General features: G+C 48.0%; 1 protein-coding gene across 1 annotated transcript; it reads left to right on the top strand.

Moving 5' to 3' along the window:
* Positions 1–2,207: 2,207 nt before the first annotated feature.
* LOC143153174 (uncharacterized) lies at positions 2,208–19,454 on the top strand. The gene is made up of 6 exons (XM_076324096.1): positions 2,208–2,725; positions 13,347–13,498; positions 13,581–13,671; positions 13,743–13,846; positions 13,942–14,381; positions 14,449–19,454. The coding sequence occupies exons 2-6, from the start codon at positions 13,384–13,386 to the stop codon at positions 18,049–18,051; spliced, it is 4,353 nt and encodes a 1,450-aa protein (XP_076180211.1). The 5' UTR covers positions 2,208–2,725; positions 13,347–13,383; the 3' UTR covers positions 18,052–19,454.
* Positions 19,455–19,862: the final 408 nt, after the last annotated feature.

The raw sequence follows: 19,862 nt of genomic DNA, 5'->3' as shown, positions 1-19,862 counted from the left end.
TTACACGGTGAATAGTTCGAAAAGAAATTAAGCGTTCGCGAGGACAGTGAGAGCTGCAACTTTGTTGTTGATTACGACACGCGTTATCGAAACTTAAATCGCACGACGAGAGATTAAAATGTTGCAACGACGAACAAGTGCACGTGGACATTTTTCAGAGACGTCGATAACGTATCGACGAGTAGCGGCCGACATTTTGAAACGGTGTATCGATAAAACTCGGCTAAGTCTTACCGTACAAATCGGACAATAATCCAACGAACTATTTATGCATGTACGCATTGAATATTCGTGGAAAAAGTTACTCGAAACTGTCAAATTTCCAGTTTACTTCCCCGTTCCCTCGAATTGTGAATTTCAATTGGAGGAGATAAAAAAAAGTTTCGAAAAGATAGAATTATCGATCGATGTTTCGAAATCGGATCCTACACCTCGTCTGTATTCTCCATTAGGTTCTGTTTGAAAAATACGCTGTATTAACCCCACAGTGTCAACTCGTCCCCGCGCTCGTCTTGTGGACGAGTTTGTCTTCGCTCGATTCGAATTTCGCGCTCAAACTTGGACCGAAACGCTCGTAAATTTACGATACGGTTTTTCTCGTTTCTACGCGTATAACGCACCCACGGAATTTAAATCGGAACACCCTGAGACACCCTGTAGATAAAAAGTGTAAGATTTCGAAACGCGGCGATGAAAGATCCAAAGAACGATTTTAATTTACAAACGCAAATTGAATTAGTTTTTCGTCGACGAGCAGCTCGTTCGACGTACGCGTGACAAAACGAAGATCGGCGAAAAATTCAACGAAATACGAGCGCAACGTGTGTTACGAGTCCCGGAGCCAGGACGCTGGCCCTTCATTTTCCTTTCGTTTGTTTTCCTATTAACGCGCGCGGTCGAGAGCGCACCGTTGCCGCGGAACGTTTCGTGAAAGACGTCGGATCGGTCGTCGAATCGAAAACGTTGAAATTGGACGCGCGAACGAGAAACCGTGCGCGAATAAACGGTGAACGCGTAACGAAAACCTCGGGACGTAAACACAATCCGGTGTATATACGATCGCGCGAAATTACCATTCGCGATAAAAGTCCGGCGACGGTTTCCCTGTAATCCAGCTGGTTTTATTCGCCGGTCGGTCGTCGTCCATTCGTACGTCCCGCAGCGGGCAGGAGGACACCAACCGGCACAGGTTTTCCAACGTAAACGGGTTTGTCGCACGGTTTATTCGTAACGCACGCGGAAACCCATCTGGCCGCGTCCCGAGCGCCGATTTCCGTTCCCGGCGCGCTGTAATTGGAGGTTACCGAGTCGAGGAGAACGATCGAAGAAAACGAAACGGTAGTGGGAAAAAGAAAAAAAGAACTGGGAAGAAAAACCGAGAAGGAAAGGTATAGGCGAAGGATCGCGGTCTAGCCGGGGGATTCGTTTCTGCGTCCGCGGATACGAAAGAGAATCGGAGATGCACGGGAAGAGAGAGAGTGGAACGAAAGTCGGTGAGAGGGGTAGGTAGCGAGAAGGGTGAGGTATCGGAGCACGAATAGAGGGGAGCTCGTAACCCGGCTGGTAACGCGGCGATCGTCGTTGGGGTGAAGGGGGAGAGAGCGGTCGGCTCGTTGGCGAGCTCGCTCCAGCGTACTATGTAGTGTCGGTACGTACCACTCGGCGGAGGGTGGAGGGGTAGCCAGAAGCGCGCATAGAGGAACGGAGAGAAAAACGACTCGCACGGGCAAGCGAGCAAGGCAGGCGAGTCGAGCGAGCCCAGGTTGACAGGCTAGGCAGGCTAGGCAGGCTAGGCAGGCGAACAGCCGGGCACGGATACACGAGACACCGAAGGGGCAGGAGAGAGTACTACCGCTGAGAGAGAACGAGAAAGAAAGAGAAAGAGAGAGTGAGAGGGGGAGCGAGAAAGCAAGGGAGGGAGAGGGAGAGGGAAAGAGAGGGGGACAGCGAGAGCGACAGGGAGCTACGATCGAAAAGGGGCGAAGAGAGGAGTAAAACGAAACGGCAGGCGTAGCGAGGAGCGCGTACTGCCTGGAGGACAGGAGAGAAAGACGATGGAGGGGGTGGACGTGGAGCGCAAAAGGGGCGCGCGGTAAAGGGACGTAGGGACCGGTGAAGGGAGGGGCGGGAGGGGAAAGGGCATATCCCACTCGGGGTTTCGGTTTAGTTTGGCGTGAGTCGCCGTTCTGGCCGGTGTCGTTGCCGTGGATCCGTTCGACGTTCAATGTCGTTCATTTCCGCGGCTTAGTTCGAGAAAACGCCGCGTCGTGTTCCGCGGCGCCGTCGTACGGCTCATCGTATTGCACTCTTCTCTCGTCTCTCGGGTTCGGTTCGTTCGGTATTTTTTTTTTTCCTTCGTCGCGATCCCGTGGCCAGGCCCTGGCGTTCTTCCGGAGCCTGACGGAAAGGTGAAAGTAAATCCCGCGTCGGTGGAGCTCGTGCCCGAATGCCAGGGAAGCTGGCCGTGGTGCCTCGCGAAATCGGGTACGCATCGGACACGCGACGTAGTAGTTGTTGTTGCCTAGACACCCCGCACCTCGCGTTCACAACAGGGAGATCGAGCCCGTGTACACGGAGCCCGAAGACCGGAGCGACCTCGCGTCTCCGCCGCGGCTATCGCCGGGGCACGAACGATACGGCATCGTTCCGTGCACGTACGGGACCAGCATGCTCCACTACCATAGAGGATAGCGTTTGCCACTACACGATCGTCGCATGCTCGCACGTAAGTACACATGCACGCACACCGCACCGCCACCCGATATAGCGCTTTGGAGCGTGTACGCTTGTGTGCGCATAGGCCTACTCGCCGGTTGAATGCCGAGAAACGACAGAGAGAGAGACGGAGAGGGCGGTTTCCTCCATCTTTCCCCCTCCCACTCCCTTCTCTCCCCCGCTCCCCTCCTCTCCACTACTACTCCTCGTTCTATCCTCTCGCGCGTGTACCCTCCTTTTCTAACCTCCTCGTGTCTCGCTTACGCGCGCGCGCTCGTATTATACAGGGTGCCCCAAAATACGCGTTACCGCCCGATCGGAGATGATTCCTCTCGAACGGATCGACCGTGAGCGTCGAACACGGGAAGCCCTCGTGCGAGACCCGTCGTTCTCTCGCGGTAATTGATTCGGTAGGATGCACGACGAGACGCGCGCAAACGTTCGACCGTGAAATTTTTCGAGGTCTCGACTCGCCAATATATTTCACCGTTGTCCCGTTCTTCTTCTCGTTCCCGTTCCCGTTCTCGTTCTCGTTCTCGTTCTCGTGCGGGCAAAAAAGTTACGGTCGACCGATGCTGTTGAAAACTATGCGACCCGATACGAAGGGAGAGGGACAATTTGTTTTTCAGTGGACGGTCGAGAGTCTAGGTTAGGGTGGCGGGCTTCGATGACCGCGGACGAGATCGAGCACGCGTATTCGTAATTCCGTTGTTGCACGAGGAAATCGTTTCTCTTCTTCTCGTCGTTGCGAAACGATCGTGTCTGCGGTGCACGCGCGAACACGACGCGAACATCGTTCGCGACCACGTTCCTCTCGAATCGGATCTCGTCGCGATACGTACCCGCGTACCGTGACGGTGTCCCGTCTCACTGGAAAAATTTCGTCGATACGTCCTCGTGCTATCACTCTCCTCCTTCTCCTTCTCCTCCTCCCGGTGGTCGCGAGTCGTGGCGCTCCCGGTGTTTTGGAGGGGCCTGTATCTCTGCGTTTTCTCATATTCGCGCTGCCTCGTCTTTCGTCCTCGACGAAATCGCTCGGTACGCGTTCGCGATACGCGCGCAACGACGGAATAAACATCGTGCTCGATACGGGATCGCGGCCTCGTACGCGCGAACTCCCCTAGAAACGCGGGGATCTAGCCATTGTCCGAAATCGATGTAACGGTAGCGGACGGCATCGAAAGCTTTCCGCTGAAAAACTCGTCGCGCCGCTTTCGTCTGGGCGTTCGTTCGTTCGTTCGTTCGTTCGCGTCGCGATCTCGCAACGTCCGTTGCCTACGATACACGAGAAAACGTGTCTCTACTGATTAATCAGCTGGCTGCCTCGACAACCAGATCGCCGTGAAACGTTGAATACGAAAGCGACGAAACAATGGGCGGGAAATTCCACGTAACGAACGAGATTAAGTTCGAAGACCTTTTTCGCCGGCGTCCTTTTTCCTTGGCTAATTACACAAATTGGCGCGCACCGAGCCTTCTTCGAACTTTGCCCGCGCGCAACCGTACGCTCCGATGATCTCTGTATTCGATCCGCGCGGTTCGTCGTCCATTTTCTTCCTCGAATCGTACGCAAAAGTCACTTCGGTTTTCGTTTCCGTCGGCGTTCGTATCTCGATTCGACGCAACCGAACGATCCAAACACTCGTCGTATATTTTACGCGCTATCGCGGAATCTCCACCGAGCCGCGGAATTTCTTTTCCAAGCAGCTAATGACTAAACGTTTATCGACGAGCGAGAACCATTATTAGTACATTTCTAATACATCGTACGATAAATAAACGCGCAAACGGAGCGCGATGAACGACCCGGGTGAAAACTACGCGCGAAATAGCACATCGGTCGATGGTCGAGTTCAAAAATGCAAATGGGTGACGAAAATTAGAATAAAAATAAACGAACTTACAAGGTGATTCGGAAATATTTCCGAACATATATATACCTGGACGTATTTCAGAGGAGGGGGGATGAATCTACGCGCTAAAATGAGTAAAAAATATCCTATGATTCTACGTCGTATGAATCTTGGTTTTCGAGTTATGGATGATCGAGGAAAATGTTCAGTGTCGAAAGAAAAAACGATTTTTTGATGCCGGATTATCGGAATACCCTCTTAAGGGGAATGTAGTGTCATGTTGTAAAGGAATGTGGACACCATCGAGCAATTTTCACTTATCGTTGGACATTCGAAGGACGATCGAAACATTCGATCCGATACGATTCTGAATTTCTGCCAGAAGTCAACTTCTCAGCTCCGCGCGGTACATTGTTGGCTTCCGTTGAACGCGCGATAAATTTTAAATGGCTCCGAAATAAAAATATCAAAGGACAAAGAGGACATTTTGAACATTTTCTTTATTCGTCCATAACTCGAAAACCAAGGTATATAGGACATTTCTTACTCGTCTTAGTCCATAGATTTATCCCCTGAAGGATGGTCGTGTATCTCCGAATCATCCTGTATAATTAACAATCGGAAGCATCCCGTATACGAAATGTTCAAATACGGTAAAATCAGCAGAAAAATGCTTCGATATATATTGGGCCAGGTTTACCGTATTTTGTTCCATACTTCGATGTGAAAAAGCGAGCACTCGATCTCGATTCACTTGTCGATGCGTGGAAACCAATTTAACCTAATAGACAGGAACGGTCGATTCGATAATGCATAATTACACGCTAACCATCAACTGACAATTTTTCTGCGAACTTGTTTCGAGATCGATATCTTTATGAATACCAAAATAGTTACAATTTGTCGAACGCCATTTATCTTTTGTAATATAAATACAGAAAGTAACGCGAGTTGCCCTTAAAGGCGTATTGCTGTCCAAACAGTCATTTCTTCGATTTCTTTTACGATTTTTTTCTTCACGATAGACAAGCTATTTTGTAACGAGATTTCACAGACACGTTTATCCATCTTACAAGTACATACAGTATTTTTCTCCTCCGGAAATATTAAAAGTTATCGGAATTATAGTTTCTCGTTTAATGGTTCTCTTTTGGAAAGATATTTTATTCGTTTCCACGATTCTGATCGATCCGCTAATCAGGAACAAAGGGTGAGAAAGTATCATTATTGGGAAGGATACAGTTACAGCAGGAACTAGGGATAAGTAAAAATCTCGTTAAATAAAAAAATGGCGAAAGTTTAAATTCAGAATTTATATTTCCTAGCTTTATTTTGCGTTCAGTGTGTTAAAAATATAGCAAAACTCAATATTTTTAAGAATCTCTAGTTCCAGCAATAAATGCGTATCTACTGAAGATTCTCTACAAATATGAAGTCAATCGGTCAACCAGATCGTGTAAAAACTAACGTTTTGAGAGAAACACATTTGAAGTTTCTCTTATCGATTTCACACGTAGCAAGAATATATATTCGAACCTGTACATCATCAACATTTTCACAAATATTTATGACACTTGTGCATTTGCACACATATTTTCAAAGTCGTACACTTCAAGAAAATGAAATAAAAAATAAAAATCGATTTTTTTTCAAATTCTAGACCTCAATATCCCCTTAAAGGTACGGTTTCACGTGACACTGTATAATACTGTATTGGACAATGCGACAGTCTTGTTTTCGCGTCAGATCTGCCATGATTTTCATCATTATCGCGGCGGTACTCCGAAAATGTCGATTTTCAGCGACGAAGTTCAGTCTTTCGAGAAAAATACGAACGGATGCTAAAATGAATTTATCGCGAGTCATTCTAAAAGCAACGAATGTCGTGTATAGCGCAACTGTATAGAGATGAACGAAAAACCGCTACACTGTCGCGACAGTTACTGCCACGTGAAAACGTACCTTAACCAGTTAACTGCGTTCGACGAGTATACGCGTCGATCCAAATCTCTATTTCGTTGGGTTCGATGCATTATACTCGTCGTGTAAAATAAAATGTGCCGACTTGCTCTGAAGATTCGAAAATTCACTGTAAAAGTAACAAAAATCTCAATTTGATGGTTTGTTTCCTTTATAATACCTATAAGAATGTTATATGTAACAATCTCGTTCAATTCTCAAAGCTGTGTAAAAGTGTCTTCTCATAAGAACTTCTCATCTCGAATCTTTCGTTGAATAGTCTCGATATCGTTCCCAATAAATACATTTTCTTTATATTTTATAAAAAACAAAAAATGCATTTACTTCGGTGCATCGATGCTGCACCCTGGAATCTAATTCTATCCCTCGAATCGTTCCGCGTAATCTTGTCCAGATTAACGACGAATTGTAAATTTTCTCGAATAAAAAACCTCGCACACTTTCCTATAATTTTTTCGTTAAATTAACAATACTTGCGTATCGCATATTGTCGTTGCACGATTTTAATCGTTCGCCCAATAGGAGATTTTTCAAATGAAATCCAAGTCGACTCCAAGGAAGGTTCCTAGCCCGTCTGGGTCCCGAAAGACCCAGACGGGGGTAGACTCGAAGAAAATCGAGTTAAAAAAAACTCGTACCGTAAATTTCGAGTAATTTCGTGCTAAGAGGAACCTCGTTCAGGGGGAGGGGGTAAGATCGTCACCCGGTACACGTTTTCTATCTCGTCGTGGGAACGAATGGGAAAGCAATGGTCGTGATATTTCACGACGACGGAATAATGTTTTTTTCTTTTTTCCTTTTTCTCTCTCTCGTTCCCGACGGTCGCGAGAAACTGGACGGCCGATCGAACCGCCTTTCTTTCGCGATCTCTGTACCTACACGGTCGCTAAGGTTACTTCGAATCATGGTCTCTTCCGGCCGGTAGGGTCGTCGTCTCCCTACTCTCTTTTCTCGGGGTACAAGGCGCACAGAGGCGAGACGGGTGGAAGAAGAGGGTTCGGAGAGCAGCTGGGGGTCTAATCTGTGACTCGCATAATGCGCGATAAGGCGGCTAAAGTTTCGCGAAAGAAAACGGGGAGATCGTGAACCGAAAAGGCGTTCCCTCGCGCGTGTGTTTCTATGTACGTCGAAAGAGCGGATATCGCGTTGGAACGCGCCTAACAACGACATTTTGTATCTTGGAGTAATTTTCGAAACGGAGAAAAGACGATTTATCGGTTAAAGAAACGTTTTGGCCCTAATCGTACCGGCACTTTGCGTATAAATATTCTTATCGTGGTCGATTATCTTGGAGTAATTTTCGAAACGGAAAAAAGAAAAATGGAGGACGATTTATCGGTTAAAGAAGCGTTTTGGCGCTAATCGTACCGGCACTTTGCGTATAAATATTCTTATCGTGGTCGATTATCTTGGAGTAATTTTCGAAACGGAAGAAAGACAAACGGAGGACGATTTATCGGTTAAAGAAGCGTTTTGGCGCTAATCGTACCGGCACTTTGCGTATAAATATTCTTATCGAGACGATTCTATACGAGACGAAGATCATATTCTTTCGGAAGAAATCGAACGATGTACGTAAGAATGTTCGCGTACGACAAGAATTTAGGTAAAGTTAAGTGCACGGAAGAACTAACGATGTAGAATTTTAAATCAAATTTCAAAACGGTCGAAATTTCACCGGCTGTGATACGGTTAGTGGTAATTCTGTTCATTCTGGTGGTCGTCGAGCACTGAATACCCATGAGCGAGAACTGTCTCGGGAAAACGGTAAAGAATAGCGTGCACGAGTACGCGAACGTACGGCGACCATAACTGTATAAATCGCGTAATTGAGAATGGTTACTATTATTATTATTATTGTTATTATTATCATTATTCATTTGCTTATTTATTTCCGGGTTTGAATCACTCGTATCCAAATAATGAATTTCCAACAATTCGATTGAAGTTTCGTTCTTCTGGTTAACTCGAGAGAGATATCGTCGTTCTGAGCAAGTTGAAAGAAATTTTCACTCGTTTCCAACAATTCGATGGAAGTTTCGCCCTTCTGGATAACTCGAGAGAGATTTCGTCGTTCTGAGCAACTCCAAAGAAATTTTCACTCGTTTCCAACAATTTGATGGAAATTCCGCCCTTCTGGACAACTCGAACAGTTTCATTGTTCCGAGTAACTCGAAAAAGATTCCGGAGAACTCGAAATTAATTCCGTCGTTCCGAGTAACTCGAAAGAAACCTGATCGTTCCGAGTAACTCGAAAGAAACCTCAACGTTCCGAGTAACTCGAATGAAATTTCGTTCGTACGGTGGTACGCGCGGAGTCCAAGGTGAAATATTCAAGATGTCCGCGTTTCGCAGCGTCCTGAAAATTTCTAAACGCTTCTTTGTTCCGTATCTGAATGGGGTAACCCGCTTTCCGGAATGTCGCGAAGAAGCGAGTGACCGTCGCCCACCGGGAACTCGGAAATTGTTGGCGCACCACCACCACCATCACCATACCCGAGGGTCCCAACGTCGAAAAGGTTCGAACGATCCGAGGAAATTTTGGACATCGTCGATCGAAGAGCGAATTCGAACCGCCCCTCTGCCATCGCGTCGCGCGCGATGCCGCTCGAGAATTTCGTTTCTCGCGGACCGGCCCGATATAAATAGACGAAGTACTAGACATCGCAGAACGCCCCGGTTGTATACCCAAGGCGTGCCGTAGACTCGGGGGTCCGAATAGCACGGTTAACCCTCGCCTTGCCACGCCTGGGTCACTCTGGACCCGGTGGAACACTCACATCGTTCGATGGTATTACCAACAGCACAACTTTTCTTAAAAATTGACGAAGGTGCGATCAAAGGATGGAATCTTCGTTCGAGATACTTGAGGGAGCGAATTTACCGGGTCCGTTTTGACCCAAAGAATCTCTTACATAGCTCGATTGTAACGTCGATACAACATTTCTTCGAAACGATGAAAGATCGGGATGAAAGAATGAAATTTTCGTTCGAAGACTTTGCACCGGTGAAGTGAATCTACCGGGTCCGTTTTGACCCAAGGAATCTCTTACATAGCTCGATTGTAACGTCGATACAACATTTCTTCGAAACGATGAAAGATCGGGATGAAAGAATGAAATTTTCGTTCGAAGACTTTGCACCGGTGAAGTGAATCTACCGGGTCCGTTTTGACCCAAGGAATCTCTTACATAGCTCGATTGTAACGTCGATACAACATTTCTTCGAAACGAAGAAAGATCGGGATGAAAGAATGGAATTTTCGTTCGATGACTTTGCACCGGCGAGGTGAAATTACCGGGTCGGTTTGGACCCAACGAAACTTCTCTTATCGCTCGATTACGCTAGATCGTTCGATAAGTTTTGTCGTTTCTTCCATTGGGAAAAAGTACTACGAGACTTCAACTTCGAACAACTGTAAAGTCGACAAATTTACGTGGAACTTTGCACGTGTTCATCGAACAGTAGTACCATCTTTAGAAGAATAGAACACCGAACCTAATAGCTCCATTTCTTAACCAACCACGAAACCGATCGAGCAATCTATTACCGTCGATACTTTCCTTGGAAACGAAGAAACGTTCGGATAAAAGATTACAATTTTCATTCGAAGAGTTTTCAACCAGCGTGGTGAAACTACCGGGTCCGTTTGGACCCAAGCGCGGTGTCCCTCCAGTTGCCGTCCAAACCGCTGATATCGCGAGGATTAATCTCCAAGGAGATAATTGGAGCTTCGCGCGTCGTGTTCGTCACCGACGAGACTGGTCGGTTCGACGTTTCGCGGATGGGAGGGGTGGGGGAGATGGCTGCGCGGAAAGCAAAAAATGAACGCCCCACCCCCTCCCGTTTCCTGGGCGACGCGAGAGACGCGCACGTTGTGAGCGGGCCTTTACTCGAGCGCGTCTCCGCGTTCGCGACACGTGCTGCACTCGGGGAATAGCCAGCCCGAGTTCCCGTAGTAGACGGATACAAACGGTCGAACGAGGAACGAGCAACGAGAGATCTCTCCGTGCCTGGTCCCGAGTACGACAGCCACGAGCGAGATAAACGAGGAGAGTGAAACTCGGTCCGCGGATCCGGGAATTCGAGCGCGGAGCTGCCTTTTTCGCGTTCGTACGGAGATTAGAGGCACACGGGTAACGAGAGACGGGACGTGTGTTCAAAAAGTGGAAAAAGATCTCGGACACGCGCCCACAGAGGGGCGACGGAGCGACTTTACGGATTAAGTTTTCCGTGTCCACGCGTAATCCCGTTACACCGGATCGTCTTCCGGTGATACCTATTCCGCGAATTGAACGACCGAAAATTCACCGACGTGATAACCACCGATAGGAAAGCTTCGTTTGTAGAAATTGCGATCGAACTATCCGCGGTGAACGTAACGACGTTAATCGAGCGAGAGTATGAACGTCTATGGTGAAATTTATGTTTTCTACGTCCATCTTTCGGGCGTAAGTTGAACGTGTATTACTATGATTATCGTTGTTCTCTTCTCTGTCCTTAACAAAACGAACAAGGAAATAAACATTCTGTGGAAGAACGTGTTCCCGTTTACTCCAATCGGCGAAAGACACGTCGAACGTTCGCGAATTTTGTAACCACGTGCCCCGAGAAATCGAACATCGAGGATTCTCGTTTCGTGCACGGTGGTCCGTTTTCGCGCGACGACCACCCAATCGGGCTCTCCGGACGGTGTGATTCGTTTTTCGGCGACGATAAACAGCATCCCTCGGGAACGCGAGCTTTACTTAATTATCTCTTCCTTTATTCGATATTTCGTTTATTCTCACAGAGTAAACTCTTAGTAAACCCTTGTTGAATACAAATAAAAAAGAAACATCGGTCGTAAAAATATACAACAGGGAACACCTGAAACTTAAATCCAACACGAGTGTAAAAGAAATATATTTACAGTATTTGCAAACATATTTTCAAACAGTGAGAGCAATTGTTATATTCGTGTACGAAGAAGCGAGACGAGTTTCTTTTAAGTAAAATTATAGTGAGGAATATCTCTGAGAAACGTCGTGGCGGAATGAAAAAAAGCGTAACAATTCGTAGCAATAAATGAAATTTATCGTGTGCTTCCCTCGCGAAATGCCGCGATATTCGATCAATACCCGGCACAGGTATTCGACGGCACACGGGTACGTGCACACGCGTCTCGTTCGCGTAGCAAGGGCTGCTGCTGCTGCCGCCGCCGTTTGGCGGTTTCACCGCGCGCGCCAGGCGAGTGGAAAAACGGAAAGGACGACGATTCTCTCTCGAGCGGAGGGAGAACGAGGATAAAACGCACCCGTATACCTACCGGGTGGTTGGAACCCGATGTCGATGGTGGGGGGGAACAGAGAGGCAGGCAACGGGATTCTAGCTACCTGAGAAACCTTCGGGAAAGTGGGCTAAACACCGTGACACGGTCTAACCGTTTCCTATGTCGTGCGATTTGTCCCTGCGAAATCTTGCGAATTATCGTCGCGAATCTCGTTATCGTCGCGCGAGAACGAACGTAGCGATCGTGCCGTTAGGTGGAAGAAGAAGGAACAAGAGGAGGAGGAGGAGGAGAAAAAAAAAAAAAAAAGAACCGGTCGTCGGCGAGAGACGCTTAGGATTTCGTCCCCCCGGAACACGTGGCAACGGTCGAGGACCTTTACTCGTATTTTCACGACACCGGTTCGCCACGAAGTATCGGTAGAAATTTCATTCGACGACAGGATTCGGATCGTTTCCAACGAACGGAGAACGCGACCTATCGAGACCGACGTGAAACGAGGAAACTCGTGTCTTGCGGCGCGCTACGCTGTACTTTGGTACAAAATGGGTATTATAGAGAGGTGTAGTCGGTGAGGCCCGAGAAATGGTGTTTAGATTCAGTTTTATCGCGACGAATTGCGAATAATCGTCACTTTTGGCAAAAATGTATTTTCACGTCTTCTGGTATTGTCGTGTCTACGTTCTCGTGGGAAACTAGACCACTGGAATCCTTCTTGCCCTTGTGACTTCCCGTTTGCTAACTTACTAACTCCCTTTGTGGTAGAAAATTACTCTACGAACCGAGGCTAGATCTTCTTTTAACATATATGCCAAATATCGACGTATTATAGGGAGTTGACGAATCGACGAGTCCAAGGACTGTTGGATTCGTTTCTATGGGGATTACGATTTTTAGAAACTATAATTTTGTACATTGAACATTGGTGTACTATAGGTAGCTGACGAATTGACTAGTCCAAGGACTGTTGGATTCGTTTCTATCGAGATTACGATTTTTAGAAACTATAATTTTTACATTTCCTCAGAGAATTCTAACGTCCCACGATCTACCAGCTCCCTACGGTAGAAAATGACTCTACGACCCGAGAGAAGTTCTCTTCTTAACGACTACGCTGAACATTGATGTACTATAGGTAGCTAACGAATTGACTAGTCCAAGGAATGTTGGATTAATTTCCACCGGTAGGAATAATTACAATTTTTAGAAACAATAATTTACACTGCCCTCTCGTCGAAAACCAGAGCAATGGAACCCTTCTTGTCCCTGTGATGTTCCACTCGCCAACCTACCAGCCCCCTATGGTACCTACGCGTGACCTGAACGAGACATGCGTGCGTGGCTCGCGGGACGAGAAAGAAATGTTAGAAAGCAATTTAGAGAGAAAGAATCCGCGCTTCGAAGGATCCCCCCCTCCTCGATCCTTCGGTAAACCGAAAACACCCGTCCGGGCTCACCTGGTGCGCGTTTTTCCGCGTTGCGGTTTTTCGTATCGTGGGATTACACCGGACCATGTTTCTCATTACCAGGTACCATCACGGACAGTCCCGTTCCGCAATAAGAAAAATGTCTGGAGCGGGTAAGAGGACTTACCTTCGCGAGGTAAATCCCTATCTCATTTGCCCGTTGTGCAGAGGCTACCTCATAGACGCGACCACCGTCGTCGAGTGTCTACATTCGTGTAAGTGAATCGAATCTGGCATCGTGTACCCCGGTTACGTGCATACGAAACGATCTTTTCTAATCCGATGATCGTCGTTCAGTTTGCAGAAGCTGTATCCTGAAGCACCTGAACACGGAAGCCCATTGTCCTTCCTGCAAGCATGTTCTCAACAAAGCGAAACCGAACATCAAGTAAGTTTACGAAAGTCGAACTTATCTCGAACGTATTTTCACCAGACTTGACAAATCTCGTTCAATTTCAGAGCGGACAAGGCGTTGCAGGATATCGTGTACAAACTGGTTCCTGGATTGTACCACAAAGAGATGCGTAAGAGAAGAGAGTTCTACAAGAAGCATCCAGAGCACGGTAACGCTTCGACCCAGTTTACCTCGCGACCTATGTAAACACGATTTTTACCATAAACGAATCGACCTAACGCGCGCCAATACGTTCATTTACAGCCGATTTCGCCACTCCGGAGCAACGCGGCGAGGACGTGAGCGGACGGTTGATCTTCGCCCCGGAGGACGCGGTCAGTTTAAGTTTGGAGTACCTACCACCCGGAGCCGATCCCCTGACCATTCTACTTGGCACTATGGACGACATAAACAATCTCAACGGATCCAACAATCAGACCATCGTCAATAACAATATCAACAATAACAACAACAACAGCAACAGCAGCAGCAATAACAACAATAGCCATGGTACAAACGCGACGAGCAACAGGCGGTACCTCCAGTGTCCCGCGTTGGTCACCATCGCGCATCTGAAAAAATTCTTAGCTTTAAAGTACAGCGTCGACATGACGAGATACACCATCGAGATCTGTCACCGACGAGCACCGCTCCCGGAACACTGGACCCTCATGGACGTCGCGTACATCTACGCGTGGAAGAGGGTACGTAACGTATTCCGGTTCACGCGTTTGAAAGGAAACTTAAAAATTGTTTTCTTTTTTTTTTTAGAACGCGCCAATGCGATTTTTCTACCGAGTAGCCTTGGAGGAGCAAACGTTGGAGGCACCTCCGCACGACAGACCGTCCACGCCCGGTCTGGGAGCGAGTTTACCACCGGTGGACGTCACCGTGACCGCACAGGACAACGCGAACACGGAGAAACCGCGCAAGGACGCGGAATCGAAGACAACGGAGGTGGTCGTGCGCGCGACGAACGACTGCGACGAGAAACAAACGTCGGAGGACGATCGAACCGAGTTACCGAGACAGAATACACCACCACCGCCACAATCGCCACCGCGGTCACCGTGCGATCAAAAACACCCCACGGATGTTAAGAAAATCGACGAGAAAGTGGAACAACCGTCGAGCAACACGGTCGCGTCGACAACCACGATTTCAACAACGGTTGTCGCGTCGGTAACCGCGACGAACACAACGACAACGACAACGACCACGACGACCACGACCACCGCGTCCACGGTCGCCTCGACCACCACGAACAACGAGACGAACAAACAGATCAAAACGCCCATCAAGATCCTGAAGAATCCGGACGGTAGATACGAAGTGCTGAGAAACCCAGCCGCCACCTGGAACTCGAAGGAACAGGGCACCGGTTGCACCGAGACAAAATCATCCGGTCCTGAGTTCAGTGTTGTGAGCATAGGTAACGGACAGAACTCGAACGGGGTGAAAATCACGCTGAAACAATGCACACCGACCAACCCGAGCCCCAAGAAACCCAAGGTGATCAGCAACGTTTTACTCCACTGCGGCGGTCAAGTGGAGAAACGAGACGCGCCGGGCGCGTTGGTGATACAACAGATTCAACGCGACAGGGACAAACAACAAACGGACAAACACGAGAAACAGAGACGCAGAGTAACGTTCGTGGAACGACCGACACCCGAGAAAACCGTAAACGTGTCGAGAACAACGCCGAAGAAACCGGGCGAACAACAGGAGAAGAAACAATTCCTCCAAGGTTTTCAACTGACCGCCAGAGAATCGGGTTCGACGTCCGACGTGTCGTTGGACTCTACGGGATCCAAGGCGAGCGAGGCTGCGAACACCGGCGGTGAATCGAGCGACGCGCGCACCACGGATACTAACGGTGGAACGAAGAAGGAGAGTATCGCGACGGAAACGTCGAACAACGCCGAAGCGCAAAAGAAAACCATCGAGAACAGCGCCGCCAACGTAAACGCGAGCAAACGAGTCTCGACGGCGAGTGGAACCGCCGGTAACGCGCGAACAGTGAACGCGAGCAAACAGTGCGGCGACGTGGACGTGCGAGCGTTCGGTTACGCGAAGAACGCGACCGCAGTGAACATCAACGCGAAGGTAGACGTGTACGCGTTCCCGAACGATCCGCCGATAGTGCCGGCCGGGGCGGTGAAGAGAAAGTGTCCGCCAGGATTGCCGATCTTCGACATCAAACGAAAACGGCAGGTTCAAACGCAGACCGCGAAGAAACAACAAACGCAGACCGCTCTGGCGTCCCCGCTACCCCCGACACCCCCACTCTCGCCGGCTCTTGTACAAAGCAACGCGAAATCGCCACGAAAACCGCCACCGCCACCACCGTCGACCGAACATGTGATTCCGGCGAAGAGAACCGCGAATCTGATCGGCGAAGCTGGCCCCAGTCGAGCACCCCCTACCACACAAACATCGAAACCCTTACCCACGTCCGGACCGATGCTCTCAAACGACACCAGAACCATTCTAGACGGTTGCGGACTGAATATCCCCGCCAGTCTCAGTATAACCCTCACTGCGCCGAAATCACCGGGCAATGCCGGCGGTTTCGTCGAACCGATCGTCTCCAAGGATAACCGTAAAAATACCCTCGGCAAAGTGAGTCCCAGCATCACTCTAAACGACCGATCCGTCGATCCACGTGTCTTGAAAGCGCTAAAAGCCGGCCAGATACGAATGCCAGCGCCACCGAAACCCAGACAAACTAAACAACCGGAACGCGAGTTGGCCGGTCAACAACGACAATCAGCGCCCGGTAAACGAAAAAGGGAGCAACAAGACTCGAGAGACATCTTGGATCTGAGCGGTGGAAAGAAGATGGACATGCACCCGTTAAGAATACCGCAACCGGTAACCAAACTGAAAGCCGCCAAGTCGTCGGTACGTGATACCATGCCGAACATACCGGACCAGGGACAAGTGGTGACTTTAATGGGCGGGCATAGGTACTATCGTGCGCCCCCTGGTTCTCTGACACCGGCTGCGCATCGAGTGAACGATCTACCGATCCCCACACCATCCCGGGCCCCGGTCTATGCACCAGGACTCTCCAGCCCGATGAGCAACAGTCGCGCGAATACAAATCTCTCATCCGTATTCCCCAGTTTGCAAAGTCTCTATGCGCTCAGTCAGGCACCGAATCTTCAGCAGTTTCAAATGAACGCGAGACTCAGACTGCCACGCCCCACTGATCCAAACTCTTCGAATACGGACCCTCATCGATCGATGAACTGCAACATACCGAGTAAGAGCCATCTGGCGGCACAGTGTGCGCCGATAAAACCGGCTAGATCGTCCATCGCTCCTCTGGCGGTTCCTATATGTAAACAACAACAGCAGCAGCAACAACAGCAGCAGCAGCAGCAGCAGCAACAACAACAACAACAACAACAACAACAATCGAACGAAAGACCCGCATCCGCGTGTCTGAATCGAGCCCTGGTGAACGAGGCGAACAAGACGCCCGCGTTCCGAGGCAATGAAGCTCTGGACTCCACCGATACCGGTCAACAATTGTCCGTCCAAACCAAGTACCCCACAAACGTGGAGACGAATAATAGATACTCGCCGCGAAGCAGCGGCAACGAGGACAAAATGTCATCCATTGAAGTGCCGCGCGATTCCAATTTAGAATCCAACGATTCCAGAAAGGAAGTGGAGAACAATTCGGTGCGACAAACGCCTCAACGCGAAGCGGCCAGTCCCCGAGTGTCGTCCACGGCTTCGCCATCTCCACCGCCCGGGGACACAGGAACCAGTCCGAGTAACGAGGATACACGTAACAACGACAATGCGAACGACGCTTCGAACAGGATGGACGATGTGCCAGCACCAAGCTCGGCGAAGAATAACGCAACTGCCGAAGTCTCAAGTAGCAAATCACCCGCCAGCCCGGATTCGAGCTCCGTAACTATCGAGAGTACTTCGAACAAAAGATGTTCCACGGTGGAGCAGGGGTCCCCCTCCCCCTCGGACGGACCGAAGTCTTCCGAGCACACGACGAAGACCGAGAACGGTGGCGCTACGATTGAGGTCTCGACGAACGACAATGAGAAGAAAGTCCCTTTCGAGCAGTCCGACGAGAAACAGCTTACTTCGGAAATGTTTCAAAAGAGACTGCTGGCTGCGTTCCCCTCCAACGAATGGGCAAATAATCCCATCGCCGCGGAACATCTCGGGAATTTTTTAAAGAGCCTCAACGCCTCCATGAAGTCGGATACGAAACTAGAGGGGTTAGCGGTGGAGAAGATCGAAGCGCCGCGAATGTGCAACGACGCGGTGATAACGCGTGTGAATAACGAGGCCACATCGAAGCCACCACGGACGGACGTCGTTGAACGATCTTAACAGACGAGGTGCGTGAGCTTCGTCCTCGAACGAAAACGCGAGCTATATCACTGCCAGATACCGATGTGAACGTTATCGAATGACTTTCAGCGTGGATGTGTAACCGATTTTTTATCGTCCGTTCGGGATGCTTTAAAACTTATTTCTGTACAGGGTGTCCCGTAACGAACGGTACGACCGAGACGCGAAGGGTGAATTCGATCTTTTTTCTCCTTTCGCAAATTTTTCTTTCCGCGAAAAATCACCACGCCTTCTTATCGAAATTGTACCGTCCACTGTGGAACACCCTGTATAAACCACGGACGATGTATGCGCGCCGCGAAATGCAGGGAGAAAACCACAGCATTGACGCTGGAAATTTTATTTTTTCAAATTTTTTAAAGGCACACACACACACGCGCGCACGCACACCACACACATACACATCGCGCAGCCTTCGAGAAGTTTTAACCTACGCGTAATTGCTTCGTCGAGTTATCCGAAACGTTTGCGCAACGTTCCAAGAGTCGACCGCGGTTTTGCTGGAGAAAAGAAAAAAAAACTCCGCAAAATATTCTCAAATGTCGAGACTAGACGCGATAGACTACGAGACGCAAAGACTTACGAAAACGATTGCTTCGTATAATTCTGTTATTTGTCGCGCGAAAAAAAACTGTTCCTACCTCGGTCCACTGTAACTATGCGAAAGCGGAATGTTTCTTGAAGTACCTCGCGTTGTATAATAGCCAGATTGGCTTTAAACAGCCACCCTGAATTCACTTTCGATTTATAAAATTGTTCGTCGTCTTTCGTTCGATCTTTCGTTAACTATATTACTCAAATATCGCAATCGATTGCACGAACATGGGATCGACGAAACAGCACAACGAAAATTTCGTGGCCGATACAAAATTTGCTTTCTGATTCGTCTACTATCGACATATATCAACTCTTGTACGTAAGAAGAAACACAGGGACCGAAATCAAAGGAGAAAGAACTTTTAAAAAAAAAGCTAGAATATGATTCTTTGTATGCCCGTATAGTTGATACCTACGCTATTGTTAGTTCTTTATTTACTTTTTGCGTTACGTTTCACTATGAGTTACTACTATGTATACGTTGTATGATAATTGTTATGTTATGCGACTGTATTATATTATATGTATTATTTCTTGACCTGTATATATTTATAATTACACTAAGTATGTCGTTCTTGCGAAATGTCCGCAAAATCCTATTACTTTGTAAGCTTGGAAACATTTTTATTCAAATTGATCGAGAATTCGTGTGAAATGGTAACACCGTCAAAATTTTTCAAATGCAATCGCATCGAAACTATTGTCGCGATCTATGGATATTCATTTTGAATAACAGAGAGAACTGACATGTAATATCCGAAAGAATATATTATTATATACATAAACACAAAATTGTAACATTTCTTTTTTCTTTGTGCCTGTATCAAAGACTACGTTTGAAAAGTTCAACCATATTGAAGTAACGACGTATTACGTATGGTATCGATTCTATTTCAGTTTTTACATCGTTAAACACAGACTCGCGACTTTTTACTTCGGTACACGTAGATTCCGCGTTTCGGCAACAGTTGTCGACGTGTTGAAATCTCGATGGTAAAGTGTAAAAAACTAATACTACAACAATATTTGTAAAACATGTCGTAACGTACACCGAACACAATTAAAACAAAGAATTAATTTTCGAACCGCATCGTAAAAACAAAGAATTCACTCTCGATCGTGATCATAAAAAGAATATCGTCGCTTCCTTCGGAGCGTGTTCCTATTTCGAAATGTAGATCAATTAACTTAAA

Source organism: Ptiloglossa arizonensis, chromosome 12 (genome assembly GCF_051014685.1).
Source record: "Ptiloglossa arizonensis isolate GNS036 chromosome 12, iyPtiAriz1_principal, whole genome shotgun sequence".
Taxonomy (NCBI): Eukaryota; Metazoa; Arthropoda; class Insecta; order Hymenoptera; family Colletidae; genus Ptiloglossa; species Ptiloglossa arizonensis.
The sequence above is the reverse complement of the archived record's forward strand: the minus strand, read 5'-3'. Positions and strand labels throughout refer to the sequence as shown.